Here is a 17,812-nt window from a genome sequence, read left to right on the forward strand (position 1 = left end):
ATGCGCATGTACTCGAGTAATGTCATTGTTGACGATTGTACAAGATCAAAGAAGGCATTTGCATTTGCCGCGCTGGCGACAAAGAAGATGCGCAAAGAAAGCTGTGTGTGGTATCAGCGGACAATAGACCATGACAAGGGTAGAAGCGATAATAGCGGGCTGTGGAGGCAGTAGAGGGGTCAATGACTGATGAAATTGAATCCCCATCGTGAACCCCTCCATTTCAGAACCCCCGTTGTCGGCAAGTCAAGCGCGGAGGATCTGGCCATCATGGGGCCAAGAGATCTATCTGGGTTCGGGGATGTTCCTTTTGGCATCGACTTGCCGAGTGCCGCGGTCTCAGGTCAATCAATCAACAGCGCGGCAGCATACGGGACGGGAAATGGCTGGCGTGGGGTAAGATTGGCGTTTGATGAATTGGCGACGGTGATGAAGTTCACAGAGAGGTGGTGATGGTGGTGATGGTGGTGACTGAGGTGGAGAAGACTGAGAGCAATCTGAAAGTTGGGAGAAAGGAAGGATAGGTGGACAGAGCAAGAGGCAGCGTGCGAGGAAACATGGAGAAGATATTGGATCTCACAAAAAAATCTCTCATACTCACACAGTGATGACTACTAAGTTGTAGCCAGCTGCAACAGCAAGTGCCCCCAATGGCGGTTGAGACAATTCCATTATTTTCGTCACAATCCAGCAATAGCATCCCAGATCACTTTCCTGCATCCTGCCCATCCAGGCTGTGACTTACCTAAGACACGCATTTACTAGATGGAAGCCGCCCATGGGATCCTGCCATTCTGATGATTTGATCGAGGAAGGCGTGTTCCTGCCTGAGGTTGAGGACTTGACACTAAGGTAAGGACTCGGCAGGAGGCAGAGGGACGTACCGCGGTCTAGCCAGCTAGGTCTGTGCGTGACTGTCGCAATGACGCACCTGGAAAGTCACCGTCCCTCCCCTCCTTCCTCGCTCTGTGCCGCTGGGTGCCGCTCACCTGCGAATGATTTTCCCCGCGTCGAACCGAGAGGCAGGCGGGAAGGGAAGCAGGTGTCGATTGCCAAGAAACAAGACAACATGGAACAGAACGGGAAGCAGCTCACGCGGCTCGATACCTTACCTTCCATACTCAACATGCCCGGACCAGGATGCAACGCAGGTGACATGCTGCCTTGAGTAAACAGATTGGCGCTCCGGGACGATGTCATTGCTCACTTGTTGGAAGCGATGTTTAGGTAAAGCGTAAACCGCAATCAAGGGCAAGTGCGAGGCATGGCAAGGTTACTTCCAGGTTGTTAGCGTCACTCGGCTTCCCCAGCTCCCCCAAATCCCCAATTCCATTGGCCGCGCGCTCCCTTATCGGCGGGACAATCCACACCAGTTGCCGCAGACGAGGGAACCTTGGGACCAGTCAAGGTACCTACCTACCCACCTACCTTTCTATGGCCAGATACCTTCCGATCTATGGGAGTAAACATCCGGGGGGTGCGCGGGCAGTGTGCAGCGGCGCGAGTCGTCCTCCTGCTGCTCAGTGCTCGCTCACTCCGTAAAGTACATTCCCACGGATAACATACCTCTCCAAAGATACGATAATTGCTCCGTACCGCTGGCTCTCCACGTCTTTCCGCGTTCCCTCAAGATCCCGACCTCAAGTCCCTCAAGTCCCTCCGTCTTCAGTCTCTCGTCTCGCTCAGGACCCACGATCTTGTTCCGCCTCGGTCTGCTTCTCGTGTCTCTTGCGCGCTCTCCTGAGCCTCCCTCCCTCTCCTCTACCGCATCCTACTTCTAGACATCTTCATTTATCAGCTCGTACGCACATAGAAAGTAGCAGACGCTTCCTCCCGTCTTTCTACCACGACAGACTTTGCTACTACCACACCTCCAACTCCAACTCCAAGCCGCGAGCTTTCGTCCCATCCGTCGCCATCCCAAAGTCAATTGATAGCTTCGTTACACGCGCGCTCTTTTACCCATTCCACCTTAATACACAATGGCGTCGTCCAACGAAGCCGTGACTATCGAGTCGCTACCCGAGCTTCTCAAGAATGATAACAAGGTCAAGCTTGCCGGCATCGATGTCGACGGCATGCTCCGAGGAAAGCTGGTGTCCAAGAATAAGTTTCTGTCCGTCGCCAAATCAGGCTTTGGCTTCTGTTCTGTCATCTTTGGCTGGGATATGCACGACATGACATACATCAAGGAGCTGAAGATCAGCAATGCCGAGAACGGCTACCACGATCTGATTGCCATTCCCGATCTCTCCAGTTTCCGCCGCATCCCCTGGGAAGATAATGTGCCTTTTTTCTTGGTCAGCTTCTTCGACCCGGACACCCAGGAGCCTATTTGCGCATGCCCTCGTGGTCTGCTGAAGAATGCTCTGGCTAAATTGCAAGCCAAGGGCTACGGTGCCATGGCAGGAGGTCAGTTTGCGAATGGGTCCCGTCAACGCCCTCATTCTCGTCGAGAAACACCAAGCTAACCGCGCGTTCTCACTGACAGCCGAGTACGAGTTCTACCAATTCAAGGCGCCTACCCGCTCCGCCGAGTCCACGAGCTCAACCGCCGGATACCTGCAAGAGAACCCCCCACAAGCTCTGCCGTCCCTTACAGAGGGCATGTTTGGCTACAGCTTGACACGAACGGTGCACAACAAGGACTACTTCTATGACATTTTCGAGACTTGTTCTCAATTCAAGTGTGACATTGAGGGCTGGCATACGGAGAGTGGCCCTGGTGTCTTTGAGGCAGCACTTGAGTTTGGAGAAATTGGACAGATGGCCGACAGAGCCAGCTTATTCAAGTACGTTGGCCAATATGTTTTGGATGGCATCTTACTGACCGCGTTTGTTGCAGGTACGTTGTCAAGTCGGTCGCAACGAAATACGGCATCACGCCGTGCTTCATGGCGAAGCCAAAGCAGGGCTTGCCTGGAAACAGCGGACACATGCACGTTTCCATTGTCGATAAGGATGGCAAGAACCTGTTCGCTCGAGAGACAAAGGATGAGAACGCGCCATACCCCGATGTCGCCAATCTCTCAGACCTGGGTCGGCATTTCCTGGCCGGCTTGCTGGAAGGCCTCCCAGATGTCATGACAATGTTGGCACCCACAGTCAACTCCTACAAACGCCTTGTCGAGAACTTTTGGGCGCCGGTGACAGTATCATGGGGCTTGGAACACAGAGCAGCATCAATTCGCCTCATCGCCCCGCCAACGTCAAAGCCTGGCGCAACGCGATTTGAAGTTCGTGTCCCCGGCGCAGACACCAACCCTTTCTTCGTTCTGGCAGCAATTCTTGCTCTCGGATGGCGAGGTGTAGAGAAGAAGCTCGAGATCCCCGTCCCGCCCTTGGGCAAGGGCGAGGATGTTGGCGGCAAAGCTGACAAGGGCGTGAGGCTCGCAAAGAGTCTGCGTGAAGCAAACGATCGTTTCATGCGCAAAGAAAGCATTGCAAGAGAAGTATTCGGGGACGACTTTGTCGATCACTTTGGTGGAACAAGGGACCACGAGATTCGGGTCTGGGACGAGGCCGTGACAGATTGGTATGTATTAACCCTTGGAGTAACATATGATGGCGATGGCGGTGATAAGCATGGCTAACAAAGCATCTACACAGGGAGGTAAAACGGTACATCGAAACGGTCTAGTGGTCCGGAGTTTGGCGGAGCGTGTTCTTTTACTGCTACTTGCTTGGATTTTTAAGATATTTTCATTCCATATCGGATCAGTCCGGGAAAGACGTCAAGCCACGCGACTATGGAGCTCGTTGGAGCCCTTGCCCATCTCACGAGAGGAACGGGGGGTTAGGCCTGACCTCTCCACTTCCCATGCCTTGGCTTCGCATCCTTACCTACCTTGCCCGGCGCTGTTCAAAGGTACCCTATCTAGATACCCTCTTCAAATGCCGACATATCGATACACGTATGGCGCAGCGTCAGCCGCGGCTATTTGGCCAATTCATACTGGCCAGTGAAGACATGTTTGAGAAAGGTTTTTACCGTGCAGAATGAGGGATGACATGGAAGTGAGCTTGATTGGTGGTATAAGATGCGCCTTTTGTGACAACTCGGTGCGCCGTTGCATGACCGTTACGAGCGAGCGAACCACTGATCCAATCCTGGATGGGGGAGCGCCGGAAGCTTATGATGAGACCCATTGCCTCCGCGCGGCGTGCCGAAGTGCCTCACAACTAGGTAATACATGCAAAAAATGTGATGTGCCGGTCGGCTGCTCCAAGTGGTCACACTCCTTTCATTGGCCCGCGATGGCTGAGTTGAGGCCTCATGTCGGTCAAGTTCGCCGCCCGTGACAAGTTGGAGACGTGAGTCAAGAGAGGTTCAAGTTTGTTGGTCGCGCCGCCGCAGCGCTGCCCCTCTCCTCTCCTTTCGGGGGCGATGCAATAGAGGGGATGCTGCAGCAACAACCGGAAGCTCCGATGCGGGTTCAACCTCGGTGTCCGACCATTGTCTGGCTGCACTCTGCAAGGTCCTCTTATCCTGCATTCATGAAAGGCCGACGACTGCTAAGGTGGGAAAGACGGCCTTTGTGGGCAGCGTTGACGGTGGGCCTAGCAAAGAAACGATAGAAAACTTCACGAAACACGAGATGCCAAGGACTGAATTCCATTTTGAGGGAATAAAAGCTCCCAAACCAACAAGCAAGAGGTACCGGGGTTCCCTCACAAGTACAATCTCATCAAGATATTGCCATTGACGTCAAGTACGTTAGAAGGAGCTGATATATTGATAACCAGAGAGAATCCGGATCTTGATGCTAGATACGGATAGTCCCCGAGCTATTGGCTTGCCTTGCCTCACCGCATCGATGAACCCATTTTTCATTTCGCCAATTATCAAATTCCATGATCCATGTGCCGAGCTGGGCTGGGCTTCTAGCCTTCTGGAAGGAAGGGAAGGGAAGAGCAGCGTTACTTCATGTAAACCACCACAGATAATGGGGCAGCGGGCTGGCTTCTGGTGTATCCGCAGAGACTAGCGTACATGATTGCCACGCCGTTAGCTCCGTTTGACAGGCAAACACTGCGTGGCACCCTGGGCGGTTGGAGCTCCCAAGGAAGGCAAGTCGACCATGGCCCCATGCCCCCTTGCCTTGCCCTCCCTCGTGGCTTTGGTGGGCAGCGAGAGTGTTCAAGTATGTAGTTGGGACAGTTTGGCAGGCCCTTTTTGCCATCGGGAGATGTCCGCTGGAGGGTGGTGGGTAAGCTGGTAAGTGACAAAGAAACGGTCATCACAATGGTCTCTCTCTTCGCGGTTGGTCCGCCGCTTCGGGCCGGGCTTCCTGCAGAACTACGACAGGGCACCAGCGATCTTTGTGGTGGAACTTGAGGGCTGGCGAGGAATCGCACCCGATGCCGCTCACCGTTCTGAGTCCTATCAACCGCCATGTCTACCACGTTGGTAATCGAGTCTTTCTGGAAAGGAGCGAGCAAGCGCCCTTGAAGAAAGCATCCTGCCGGCCAGCGTTGCATCCCGCCAGGACCATTCTAGACCTTCACTGTTGGGGTGGCATTCCGGTCCTTGGGAGACGTATTGAGACGTGCTTTGACTAGGCAGCTCCTTCTGAATGGTGTAGGTACTTCACACCACAGTACTCCCAAGGTAAGACATCAGTGGCCGAGGTCGTGAAGAGAATGCCAGGTTGAGCTTGGCTCCGGGTGACCCTGGAACATCCGAACAAGGTAGTTCGGAGGCGTGCCGCATCTTGGTATACCAGACGGCACGGCTTCGAGTGGACGAGAGATGTTTGTAACTATTTTTACACCGTACAGAAGAGGAGACGAGAAATACGAGTGAAGTGGGAATTACCACAAGAACAAGGTGACTATCCGACTCAGGATGTCTTGTGCGGATAAGAATACTGAGTCGTCAAATCGACACCTTTGCGCGTAAGATACGGGAGCTAGAGAGAATATGAAGTTTGAGGTATCCTAAAGAAACATTGCTGTCGTAAGCCCAGTGTCTTGTACCGGGATTTGGCTTGATTTGCGTTTCTCTTTGGCCGTTGTTTTCGCAAGTGTTCCCTTGCCCTGAAAATCATACCCGTGCTCCAAGCTCAAGTGCCATTACTACCCTGTCTTATTGTCTAATCCTGGCATTATTATCCGTACAACTGCAGGCAAGCTCAGGCCCTGCCCGTGTGAATACCTAGGCACAGGGTAGGGCAGGTTACCTTAGTTTTGAGAAGTTGAGATGGCTTGCCGCAAAGAGTAAATGCAACTTGCCAGCCACAGCCCAGCCGCCCCGTTGTTTTCTGGTCCCTCTCTGCATGCATGCACATCTTTGGTCGGGGGAGAAGAGGGAGGGGTGTTTCCAATGGCTCGAATTTATTTTTTTCTCTCTCGTTTTCGAATTCTCCATGGTTTTCACCAAGTCCTGGGTGGCACACACATTCCATGCTCTCTCTCCCATGCTCCATGGCCCGCCATCGATCGCCTCCCGCACTTCCCATGCTGTCTCCTCTCTAGCCAGTGACTCCTTACGGACAAGTGCTCCGATCAGAAGCCAAGTGTGATTTGATGGCGTCAGGTCCTGGCAGAGGAGCAAGGGGAAGGAAGAGAGAGAAAAGGAAAAAAGGATGTACAATGCGTGGAGGTTCCATCCATCGAATCCTGTCCAAGTCAAGTTCCTGAAGCATCCCGCGGTAAATGTCCATTTCCCTCATCAGGCCCTCTCTCCCCCCTTTCAAATTAGCCTTTCCCGTCTGGTCTTGTGCATTGCGTAGTCCTCGTCCCCTTTGTTCTGCCATCTTCCTTTGTCAACACTGAAGAGGCCAACGGGCTCCCCTTGTCTTTGGTTCCTAGTGATCTTTCATTGACTACCTACCTCATCGGTTGTCAAGGGGGTGAATACAAAGACATCAGCCAACCCTCGACGGCAAAACCACTTGATGTATCCGTCCTGATACTCTGTGCGTAACCCACCTTCCCCGCGCTGATATTGGCCTGGGTATTTCATCCATCATCTCTTGCGTTCCCTCCTATTCTTCTTTGGGGAATTTTTATTAGCCATCCCACGTGTGGCCATATTACACCCGAGGAGGCCGGGCCCACGACCGAGTCCCCATTTGAGAAATCTCGCGAGCAAAGACAACAACCGTGCAGCGAATCGCTCCATGAGAGTGACAGACGACAGAAGCTTCTTTGCAAACGTGAAGACACGATAGAGAACGACGTCTTCCATCAGCTGGCGCAAGTAGAAAATTCTAGTATCAGATTTTCAACGGATTTTTTTCTTTTCCAGCTCGACGAAATGGGTGAGGACGTTGACGCCGTTGGCGACCCCGGCATCGGCGATGGCGACGGACGTAGGGGCGAGGGTGCCGGTGCCACAAGAAACCGGACGGACCACAGGGACCGGAGGAGGCCGTCACGAACAGACAATGCTCAAGATGCCGACGACGATGATGAGGACGGTTCAGATGAAGGGTCTGATTTCAGCTCCGTATCTGTCGACGAGCTCCCGCCCATCCGCGCTTATGGTCACACATACCACGGTTCCGGTGTATTCCTAATGCCCAACGACGAATCCGAGCGCGCTCGTCTAGAAATTCAGCACCAGCTTTTCAAGCTGTGCCTCGAAGGTGGTTTGACAGCGGCGAAGCTCCCCAAGGATAGGCCTCTCAACATTCTCGACATCGGTTCCGGCACCGGCAACTGGGCCGTCGAAATGGGCGAGCAGTACCCCCTGGCCAAAATCATGGGCGTCGACATCTCAGCCGCACTCTTGCCCACGACCGTGCCGGCCAACGTTGCCTTTGAAGTCGAAGACGCAACCCAGGACTGGGCTCGGGAGAAGGATAGCTTGGACTTTGTGCACATGCGAAACATCGTCGGCGGGGGCGTCTCGGACTGGAAGGCGCTTTTCAGGCAGGCGTACGAGCACCTCAAGCCCGGCGGACAGATTGAGTTCGCCGAAGTGAGGACGAGGTACTTTGACCTGATTGACAGCAGCGGGGATGAGCCCGCTGCTCCCACGGTTGAGGAGAAGGATCACGGCGAGATGACGGCATGTCGCGAGTTCGAAGTGCGGTTCTCGGAAATGGCCAAGATTGCAGGCGTCGACTTTGACCCAACACCAAAGATCCCTGCCCTGTTTTCCGATGTTGGGTTTGAAAAGGTTGCGCGCTGGTCGGATCTGGTTCCCATACAGGCTGTGGGACATGATGAGAAGATGGTCAGAAAGGGGGCACAGTTTGCTCATATGCTAGAATACGGTATGGTCATGGTCCGCACTTTTGACGAGTCCATCTCAGTTGACTAACATTTCACCAGGCTTGGAGAACTACTCGTTGGCTGTATTTGCCAAAGGGGGTTGGGATGAAAACGATACCCGGAGTCTCCTGAAGAGAGTCCACAAGGAGTCGCGCGATACCGCAAACGAGGCGTATGGCAAAGTGTAGGTTTCTCCAAAGCAAGATTGTAGCCTGACCGGGAAACAGCTGACTGACTCTCATTCAATAGATCATTTGTCACGGCAAGGAAGCCTTTGTGATGAAGCTTGACACATTCGATTCTTTCTATAGATACCCAGTCTACATGGGCAGGATCATACCAATAGAAATACATACCTAATGAACTCACATCACTTGGAATCCTGGAGTAAGACTTGTCTTACCGCAGAAATGTTTGAACAATCCCACAGTCCTCTCAGCAACGATCTATTCACACTTCGATGCCGGCATGAACTACCACACCCCCGCGGGATTTGACCGACCCCGCGGTCGGTCGGTTATCTGCCGATGTGATCCCTTGATCGGCCACAGCGGACCCGAGTCAAAGACTCGGGCTTTCCTCGGTGCCAACCGGCGGTGGCTCATGTCGAGTCTAAATATGCACTCTAAACCTGTGCAACCCCCCCAAAACTTCCGATCAGCCTCCATTTCGCCTTTATCCGTGTCGCCCCCCTAAACCCGGTCCTGACTGGACAGGCACACACACACGCTATGCTTAAAGAGATCGACTTGGCTCAAAACAAAATGTGCCGAGCTCCAAACCCGCTACAGAAACTCCCGAGAGGCCTTGATCCCTGAATGTTTCACTCTGCCTGCCGCTGCAGCTAGCCTACGCGCTGCAAGGTTGGTGGTCCAACATGCCTAGACCCCCTCAGTTCGCCCGATGCCCAACGCTACTTTTCCTATTGTATCCTTGTCTTTTCTGCCCAGGCATCTTGAGGGAAATGCTCTGCTGTACGCAGTATGGTAAAGTACTTGCTGATGTGGTATCGTCGAACAATGCGTCAACCAGCTGTCACACTACTAATACAGACAGGAAAGTAGTATTCCGATGATCACACACCATGTTGCGCAAACTTTCATCGCCGGTCTGATTGACAAGTCACCTCTAAGCGTTGGATACCAGTCCCTCAGATGGACGTCAGTAAGTAGAATCCTACACTAAAAGAGGCTTAATGACTGGAACTATAAAGTATCGGCTCGGGTGTCGAATCGTGCCCTGCCTACTTCTACTAGGTAAGTGTAAGCCTCATGCCAGTCCATGAGTCTAAATAGACTCTAAATCGAGTCTAAACGCTGATCACTGCCCATCCATTAGGCATCATTTTGGATGCTTCTTTTGGGATCCTTGTTCCATTCGCAGCCGGGCGTATAACATTTGGACTTACGTGGCATAGCAATAGCAGCGTAGATGTCTCAAAGCAAGAACACGGCCATAGAGCCTTTGACGAGGGAGGCCTCTCGTCGGTTCAATCCATGATACGCCCGCCTTTTTATCTTGCATGAGGTCTTCAACTCGTTAATACGTGGCTCAGACATCAATTGTCATATTTCTTGAATTCCAAGTCATCCTACCTTACGCCGTTGAGCTGGGGAGCGGCAGTCTCCTCTGTCAGCACGTAATCCCGCACTGCACCCTTCCAATCACTGATCCTGACGTCCTTGATCTTGACCACGATGACTCGTACTTCCTCACCCGCGACAAAGCATCCCCTGCCACCATCCTCGGCCTGAACGCTTGGGTTGAAGCTCTGGCCTTCGTCAAATGTGTTGTTTTCCAGGTGTGCCTCGCGGTAGAACTTCTCCTCGTCCGAACCATTGTAAACCAATCTGGCGGTGCCGTTGATTGTTGCACTAATACTAGAGACCGCCGCGGTGTTGAGATTCAATAGGAGGGATGCGAGGCTAGACCGGTGCTCGGGGCCGGGACTGCCGCCGGAAGGTCGTCGGCCAGAAGTTGGCGGTCTGTGAGAAGACCCTAAATGAAGCCGTCAGCAAACTTTGCAAAGCCGCTACCACGATAGATCTATAACATACAATCATGCACCAATAGAGAGACATTGGGGTTCGAAAGAAGGTTTTGTGTTTTTCTTGAGGCGGGGTTCGTGGTCATGACAATAACGGGGCCGGTTGAGTGGTTCGAGGATGGGAGGTAGGTGTAGTTCATGAGGGAGACGTTCGGCGTGTTATCGGTGCATGTCGCGAGGTGAAGCTATCGAACCGGCAGTCTCGTCAGCCATATGTCTACATTGCTGCTGTGGTATAGAGCCGCCGCAAAGCTTGATCGAGGTGGGCAGAAGAGCTAAGAGCTTACGAATCGCGCATTCTCCAGGCATTGTACGACCTCTTGGGGAAGAGTTGCCGTAACTTGCTTATTGGTCTCGCCGGCCGAAGCCTCATAGTTGAGGGGGACCTGTTGATCCATTTTGGTGAAGCTGTTTTTACGGATGTGAAGGTGTTGGGTAACGTATCGTGAGCTTCTCCGAACGAGCCTTGTCTGGATCGGCCGGGCTGGAGAGGAAAGATGGGCGCAAAGTCCCAGCCCACGCTGACTAATGCGGGGCAAAGCCAACGGACCTTCCATGTTATCGAGGAATGACGTCGAGGAACTCGTCTTCTAATCTTATCACCAGCTACCTTACCTAAGGCAGCTTTGGGGAAGTCCAGCACGTCCCGCCTGAAATCCGGGGTCGCCTTTCACCGGCTTTCAGCGCCCACGGCTATTGTCGGCACCGCTCATTCCAAGATGATCGAGCGCAACAAGCCGAAGCTCCTTTGAGACCTCGGGTTACCTGGGGCATTCGCATTGAGCTCTGCGCTTTCCTCCTCTGTAATCAACTTTGCTTTCTTCTCCTTCTCCCTTTGTACGTTCAATTGATATCCCAGGCTTGAAATCCACGTCACAAAGCTTCAATCATCCAACATGCGTTCCATGAAAGCGAAGCACCGGCTCGTCCGACCCCTCCCTCGGCTCCTCTCCACTGCCGCAGGCCAGACGGTGCCGGCTTCAAGCCAAATCATACCTATCACCTCTCTTCTTATTGCCAACCGCGGCGAGATCGCGCTCCGAATTCACAAGACCGCAGACAGGTTAGGAATCAAGACGACAACCATCTACACGGACCCCGACAGCAACAGCCAGCACGCCGCGTGCTCCCCGCACTCCTTGAACCTAGGCGACGCAAGAGCGTACCTGGACGGCGAACGCATCATCTCCCTAGCCAAGAAACACGGCATACAAGCCCTCCATCCCGGTTATGGCTTCTTGTCTGAGAACTCCCGATTTGCCGAGAGGTGCGAAAAGGAGGGCATTGTCTTCGTTGGACCTCCGGCGCAGGCAATGACCGATATGGGAGACAAGGCGCGAAGCAAGATCATCATGACGGATGCCGGCGTGCCATGCGTTCCAGGATATCATGGTTCAGATCAAGGGGAGGTACAACTATTGGAACACGCGAAGAATATCAAATTCCCAGTGTTGCTAAAGAGTGTCAAAGGTGGTGGCGGAAAGGGCATGCGCATCGTCATGACCGAGGACGAGTTTGCTGCCCAGCTTGGCAGTGCTCGTGCCGAAGCTCGCGCTTCCTTTGGCGAGGGTGGAGAGGTCATGTTGGTGGAGAAGTATATTGTGCGCCCTCGTCATGTTGAGGTGCAGGTCTTTGCGGATAAGCTGGGCAATTGCGTTGCCCTAGGCGAGCGTGATTGCAGTGTCCAGAGGCGACACCAAAAGATCCTTGAGGAGTCTCCAGCGCCTGACTTGGACGAGGAAACTCGTCTTGATCTTTGGGAGAAGGCCAGGAAGGCTGCTCTGGCTGTCAACTACGTTGGCGCTGGCACTGTTGAGTTCATTCTGGACAAGGACACTGGCGACTTCTACTTCATGGAGATGAACACCCGGTTACAAGTCGAGCATCCCGTTAGTGAGATGGTTACCGGCACCGACCTTGTCGAATGGCAATTCCGTGTTGCGGCTGGAGAGAAGCTACCTATGACGCAGGAAGAGATCGTGGAGAATATCAAGCAGCATGGCGCAGCCATTGAGGCTCGTATCTATGCCGAAAATCCGGAGAAGGGGTTCATGCCTGATTCCGGCAAGCTGATTCACCTTACCACGCCCAAGACGAACGAGGACATCCGCATCGACGCTGGCTTTATCCAGGGTGACACTGTCTCGGAAGCCTACGATGGCATGATTGCCAAGTTGATTGTTCGCGGCAAGGATAGAGAGACTGCTATCCGCAGGCTAGAACTGGCTCTCCGCGAGTACGAAGTCGTTGGTCTCAGCACCAACATCGAGTTCCTGAAACGTTTGTGCCGGTCTCCAGCATTCATCGAGGGCGATGTCGAGACGGGCTTTATCGATAAGTGGAGAGATGAACTCTTCAAGCCGCGGCCAATCCAAGACGAGGTCTTTGTCCAGGCTGCTCTCAGTTCATTGTCTCCCCAACTATCACACGCTGCTCCCCACGGAGGTAGCTTAGGCTTTGGTGAGGCCAGCACCCTCAGCGAGCGCAAGTTTGCCTTCAAGGTGCTCGACTTGTACAGTGAGCAAGAAGGAGAAGTTGTGGAAGTCAGCATCACACAAAAGTCCCATCAGCTTTTCGATGCGCGTGTAACAAGGAAGGGAGAGCAGTCACCCCATGTTTTCGAGAACCTCATCAGCAAATTCCAATCGAAGTCTTCGTCAACAAACGCACTCACAACGTTCTTCTCCAGCGAGAGATTGGAGTCGACGGTCGTGCAGAATGCGCAGAATGAGCAGGACACCAAGATTGCTGTGTTCCAACATGGCATCAAGACCGAGCTCTCCCTTCTGCCGCCAAGCTGGTTTGAGAAGGCCCTCGGTTTGAAAGAGGTCACCGCGTCCGTCGTGGCACCGATGCCTTGCAAGATTCTGAAGAATGAGGTGGAGGAAGGGCAAACGGTGGCCAAGGGAGCTCCGTTGGTTGTGTGAGTGCCACCCTATCCAAGACCGTTGTCAAATGATGGTTCTAGTGGCTGACTTGAACACATAGTATCGAGTCTATGAAGATGGAGACAGTTATCCGGTCGCCCCAGAATGGCGTGGTAAAGAAGCTGGCGCATAAGGAAGGCGTGAGTAGTCCTATTCTTTCACAATTGCAAGCGCTTTCACTGACACCATCCTTAGGATATTTGCAAAGCCGGAACAGTCTTGGTACAATTTGAGGAAGAAGCTACGGAAGATTCATGAGCGGGCGGTGCTCGATTGGCATGAGAAAAGAATAATGGTCTGAGGTTTGTACAGCGACTAGGCTTAGATTAACGACTCGCTTTTATTGAAGAACTCACTCGTGCCACGTTCTTTATTGACTCAATTTCCAAAGGCTCACTTCAGCGCCCAAGCTCTTGGGGACTTCGTACAGCTGTTGGTAGGTGGGGTGTACACAGATGACATGGTCATTCGCGCCGACGAGCGTGTACAGAGTGAGGAAGTTGGCGACAATAGCTCCCTGCGTAATGATGACTTGATCATTAGGAAGTGAGCCCGAGATGTCGTTCTCGTATAAGTTGGCGATCTGCTGGCGCGTCTTCTCTGATCCGTAAATTGCGCCTTAGGTCATTCGTCGAGTTGCGATGTCGAGGGGACCGGCAGCCGACTTGTCGCTCGACAACTCTGTCAACTCCTTGATTGATACAGACTCGCAGCATGTTTCGGCAATGTTGAGAGCACCTGGCGTTGTCTCCAGACGATCCATCCACTCTTCTACCTCGAAAGCTTTGATCTGAACCATGATTTCGGTCGATGTTGTGTGTCGGGCGTTAAACTTGATGTTGCAGCTTGTACCAGTGCACTGATTGACTGATTGGAAGCGATGAGTTGGATTAAAATACTAAATATGTGTGCCTATTGCTCTTTTATCTAAATTCTCCAATTGCAGTGCTTTACCTGACTTATCTTTGGCGTGAAGCGTCAAGCATGTCTTGGCATATTATGCGCCCTTGAGACGGGGCGAGACGATGGGTCGCACGGTGAAGTGTCTCCACCTCTCGACGCCGACTGGGAAGGAAAGTCGAGACGAGAACTAACGCTGTGAGAGCCTCGGTTCTAACTTCTCGCAACACATTCGTTCTTACTTGACAACCGGTAGTACTAAGCACCTAAAACTTTTTACTTTCACGTCTCATACAATCTTAAGACAGATGCAATTCATTCATTAAACGGGCGACCGACTACTTTAATGGGTCTGGGTTTGTGCCGATGCCGAGGCCAGGATCGGAAGGTAGGTAGAGTCGAAAGCTCGGCCCATCTAAGCCACTGCTGTGTTGGCCGCTGATGAGGACCTTGGAATGGCTTCCCAAGCCCCCCAACTATCGATTTCCTTCATATCAAGAATACTAGTACCCATGGTGCCTATGCGAATCGAGATTTACAAGCGTCTTTCATCATCAAAGTGGTCTAGATTCATTGGCGAAATACAGTCAAGCCCGGAACATGTACGAAAGTAGGCATTGGAAGACGGCTTCGAATGCTCGATGCTGGCCATCGATAGATCGCGAAACGAAAGGGAGGGTAATGGCCATAGAGGTTGCATTTGTGGTGTTTTGTAAGTTTTTCCTTACTCCGCAGATATTCATGCGGCATACCCAAGTAGGATATTGAGGTAATTATTTAATGTTCGGAAGACACAAGTGACAGGTACACAGGGTTCCGAGAGTCCTCTCAAGGCCGAGCCAAGTGCGAATACCATTGATATCAGAAATAGGATGTAGAAAGCAATCATCTTAAGGTCTTAAACACTCTCGATGACTCTCAATTCTTGATGGCTGTCACCACGGGTCTCAACACGGCTGCCAGGGACATCTTAACCTACAGACTAATATGCCCTTCGCGCCGAGCCTCGTCGAGGGGCTTGACGTGGAGGAACTAGAAACATGCCACATCGATCAGCTAAGCCAATATCGGCAATCTTTTGGACCACGGCAAGCCTTTTTCGAAGGCTTGGTACCTTGTGCGATCCACATACGACAATAGCCTTTGCCGAGCTTGTCTTTCAAGGTTCATAAGCCTCAGGTTTTCCTTCACGGGGGCTCTTCTGCCGTCCCACTCGTTTTACAGCCCTCGGTCAGGAAGATAGACGTTCTGTTGTTTTCAATCCTCCCATCTCTAATATTCCTTATTCCTGAAGCAGATCACCGGCCACCAAGATGTCCACTTTACCCCCCGAAAAAGATGATATGTAAGTCCCAACATATCTCCATACCTTGCCAAGCATCGAATTGACAGAACAAGTTCCAAGAGCGGCTTGGAAGTGGGCAGTACCGTCGAAATCGGTCACCATGACCATCCTCGCCGTAGTGAAAGCCAGATGGCTACTGGAGAGTCAGCCAGCACCAGAAGCCCAGCCCCATCTACCCCTTTTTCTAACACGTTGGACTCACAGGCCAAGAAACCCCCTTGAAGGCATTCCCCGAGAGCAACTCAAGATCGATGCAAGACTCTTCGCCATAGGCCTTGGGCTGCAAAATGAGATCACCTACTTCGAAAAGGGGGCGTTGGCAGCACAGAGCCCAAAAGCCTACGAAGACATACCGGAGCTCACTGAGGATGACCGAGCCATTCTAACAAACGAAATCGAGCATCGCTGGAGGCATCCTAAAGCCCTCTATTTTACCATTCTTATGAACTCGGTCAGCGCAGCAATCCAGGGTTGGGACCAGACGGGTTCCAACGGAGCGAACTTGTCTTTCCCTCAAGCTTTTGGCATCGCGGATAAAGGCGAGGCCTGTGTCATAGCTGGAACATGTGCAAGAAACTCCTGGATCATTGGTGCCATAAACAGCGCGCCATACATGGCCATTTGCGTCATGTAAGTCCTTGGTTAACCCACATTGGAACTTCTCACTAACTATGCGTAGCGCTTGTTGGCTTTCTGACCCCGTTAACAACTGGTTCGGGAGAAGAGGTGCAATCTTTCTGGGCGCCATCTTCAGCATTCTCGGCCCTGTTGGCCAAGCACTTTGCCAGACGTGGCCACAGATCTTGGTCTGCAGGGTCCTTCTCGGCATGGGAATGGGACTCAAAGAAGTCACCGTGCCCGTGTTCTCGGCCGAAAACTCACCACCTAATATACGTGGAGCTCTGGTCATGTCGTGGCAACTCTCCAGCGCTTTTGGTATCATGCTAGGCTTCCTTGCAAATCTCGCTGTGGTCGGGTTTGGGGACATCGCATGGAGACTCCAACTTGGTTCTGCCATGATACCTGCGGTACCTTTACTTTTGGGAATCTACTTTACACCCGAATCGCCCCGATGGCTGTTGAAGAAGCGCAGGTTCATTCAAGCCTACGAGTCACTCCTGAGACTGCGTGGCAGTAATCTGCTCGCCGCTAGGGACCTTTACTTCGTCAACGCTCAGGTCGAGAAGGAACAGGAACTGATAGAGGCTGATGGGCTTGGGAAGAGCAACTTTTTCGCCAGGTGCCTAGAATTGTTTACCATCCCCAGGATCCGTCGGGCGACCCAAGCATCGGGCATCGTCATGGCAGCCCAGCAGTTCTGTGGAGGTATGATCAAGTACACCCCGCAAGGTTCGAGGACACTCCGCTAACAGCCGCAGTCAATCTCATGTCCTTTTACTCTTCGACGCTTTTTGAGGAAGCAGGGGCAAGTAATACCATTGCTCTCTTGGCCTCATGGGGATACGGCATGGCAATGTTTCTTTTCGCGATACCGGCCTTGTGGACCATCGATCGCTGGGGCCGCAGAGCGCTGTTGTTGGCCACCTTTCCAAACATGTGCTGGGCTATGTTAGCAGCAGGCATGGCCTTCTACATTCCGCAGAGCAGTCCCGCACACCTCGGTGTCATATGCTTGTTCATCTATCTCTTCGCCGCCTTTTATGGTCCGGGAGAGGGACCAGTTGCGTTTGTCTACTCGGCTGAGGTCTTCCCTTTATCACATCGCGAGGTCGGCATGGCTTGGGCAGTCGCAACGAACAACTTCTGGGCCATCGTTGTGGCACAAACATCCCCGCCACTTCTCCAGGCAATCAAACCCCAAGGTGTTTTCACACTTTATTCTGTCTTTGGAGTAGTATGCTTGGTTCTCATATTTCTGTTCCTTCCAGAGACAAAGCAGCGCTCTCTTGAAGAACTGGATGACGTCTTCTCAGTTTCTACCAGGCGACATGCGTCTTATCAACTGTTCGAGGCGTTGCCATGGTGGTTCAAGCACTATATCATGCGTCAGCAAGGCGAGCCTGAGCCTACTCTATATCGCTTCGAAGTAGAGGAAAACATTGAGTCGGGATCAAAGTCCTGAACGCATGCTCAATGAAGGCGAGATTACGTATAGACACGGGATTATGCAGGGATAGCAGGGGCTGGGTTTTTCCAGACTTACTTACTAACGGACGAGAGCAATAATTGGATTACAATGGCGCATTTTCAACGTTTTACAAAGCGGGGTTCCTTATGAGCAATAGGGCAGATAAAAGTAATAAATAAAGCGGAGTTTTATTAAAACTACATGTAGTTATTAGATCTTGGAGTTGTAAGATCTTGTCATCGCTTGATAGACATCTTTTGGATTGGCCCACGACTAGCACC

The 17,812-nt window shown here is 52.4% G+C and overlaps 7 protein-coding genes across 7 annotated transcripts; 4 read left to right on the forward strand and 3 right to left on the reverse strand.

Moving 5' to 3' along the window:
• Positions 1–1,772: 1,772 nt before the first annotated feature.
• BDP81DRAFT_155972 (glutamine synthetase) lies at positions 1,773–3,820 on the forward strand. Its single transcript, XM_060581952.1, has 4 exons — positions 1,773–2,412; positions 2,492–2,792; positions 2,846–3,535; positions 3,610–3,820. The coding sequence occupies exons 1-4, from the start codon at positions 1,983–1,985 to the stop codon at positions 3,638–3,640; spliced, it is 1,452 nt and encodes a 483-aa protein (XP_060438063.1). The 5' UTR covers positions 1,773–1,982; the 3' UTR covers positions 3,641–3,820.
• Positions 3,821–4,657: 837 nt separating this feature from the next.
• Positions 4,658–5,405, reverse strand: BDP81DRAFT_442143 (uncharacterized protein; the record flags this gene model as incomplete). The annotated part of the gene is made up of 1 exon (XM_060591653.1): positions 4,658–5,405. A coding segment is annotated over exon 1 (472 nt), but the record flags the coding sequence as incomplete, so codon positions are not given.
• A 1,856-nt stretch (positions 5,406–7,261) lies between these two features.
• Positions 7,262–8,503, forward strand: BDP81DRAFT_466304 (methyltransferase; the record flags this gene model as incomplete). Its single annotated transcript, XM_060594378.1, has 3 exons — positions 7,262–8,225; positions 8,284–8,407; positions 8,473–8,503. 3 exons carry the CDS (start codon positions 7,262–7,264, stop codon positions 8,501–8,503), a joined length of 1,119 nt encoding a protein of 372 aa, XP_060438065.1.
• Positions 8,504–9,814: 1,311 nt separating this feature from the next.
• BDP81DRAFT_466305 (pyridoxamine 5'-phosphate oxidase) lies at positions 9,815–10,668 on the reverse strand (the record flags this gene model as incomplete). Its single annotated transcript, XM_060594379.1, has 3 exons — positions 9,815–10,221; positions 10,281–10,455; positions 10,558–10,668. The coding sequence occupies 3 exons, from the start codon at positions 10,666–10,668 to the stop codon at positions 9,815–9,817; spliced, it is 693 nt and encodes a 230-aa protein (XP_060438066.1).
• Positions 10,669–11,166: 498 nt separating this feature from the next.
• BDP81DRAFT_335217 (carbamoyl-phosphate synthase subunit L) lies at positions 11,167–13,455 on the forward strand (the record flags this gene model as incomplete). The annotated part of the gene is made up of 3 exons (XM_060585836.1): positions 11,167–13,193; positions 13,259–13,337; positions 13,393–13,455. The coding sequence occupies 3 exons, from the start codon at positions 11,167–11,169 to the stop codon at positions 13,453–13,455; spliced, it is 2,169 nt and encodes a 722-aa protein (XP_060438067.1).
• Positions 13,456–13,567: 112 nt separating this feature from the next.
• BDP81DRAFT_400571 (uncharacterized protein) lies at positions 13,568–13,996 on the reverse strand (the record flags this gene model as incomplete). Its single annotated transcript, XM_060588706.1, has 2 exons — positions 13,568–13,797; positions 13,852–13,996. 2 exons carry the CDS (start codon positions 13,994–13,996, stop codon positions 13,568–13,570), a joined length of 375 nt encoding a protein of 124 aa, XP_060438068.1.
• A 1,414-nt stretch (positions 13,997–15,410) lies between these two features.
• On the forward strand, positions 15,411–17,525 carry BDP81DRAFT_485716 (uncharacterized protein; the record flags this gene model as incomplete). Its single annotated transcript, XM_060595171.1, has 4 exons — positions 15,411–15,442; positions 15,653–16,072; positions 16,122–16,768; positions 16,822–17,525. 4 exons carry the CDS (start codon positions 15,411–15,413, stop codon positions 17,523–17,525), a joined length of 1,803 nt encoding a protein of 600 aa, XP_060438069.1.
• Between the last annotated feature and the right edge of the window lie 287 nt (positions 17,526–17,812).

Source organism: Colletotrichum phormii (assembly GCF_030913505.1).
Source record: "Colletotrichum phormii strain CBS 102054 chromosome Unknown BDP81scaffold_39, whole genome shotgun sequence".
In the NCBI taxonomy this organism is placed as follows: Eukaryota; Fungi; Ascomycota; class Sordariomycetes; order Glomerellales; family Glomerellaceae; genus Colletotrichum; species Colletotrichum phormii.

Coding starts and splice junctions, on each gene's coding strand:
- BDP81DRAFT_155972 (XM_060581952.1), top strand. CDS start 1,983: ATGGCGTCGTCCAACGAAGCCGTGACTATCGAGTCGCTACCCGAGCTT. Junction 2,413..2,491: donor CTACGGTGCCATGGCAGGAG/GTCAGTTTGCGA, acceptor TCTCACTGACAG/CCGAGTACGAGTTCTACCAA. Junction 3,536..3,609: donor GACGAGGCCGTGACAGATTG/GTATGTATTAAC, acceptor GCATCTACACAG/GGAGGTAAAACGGTACATCG.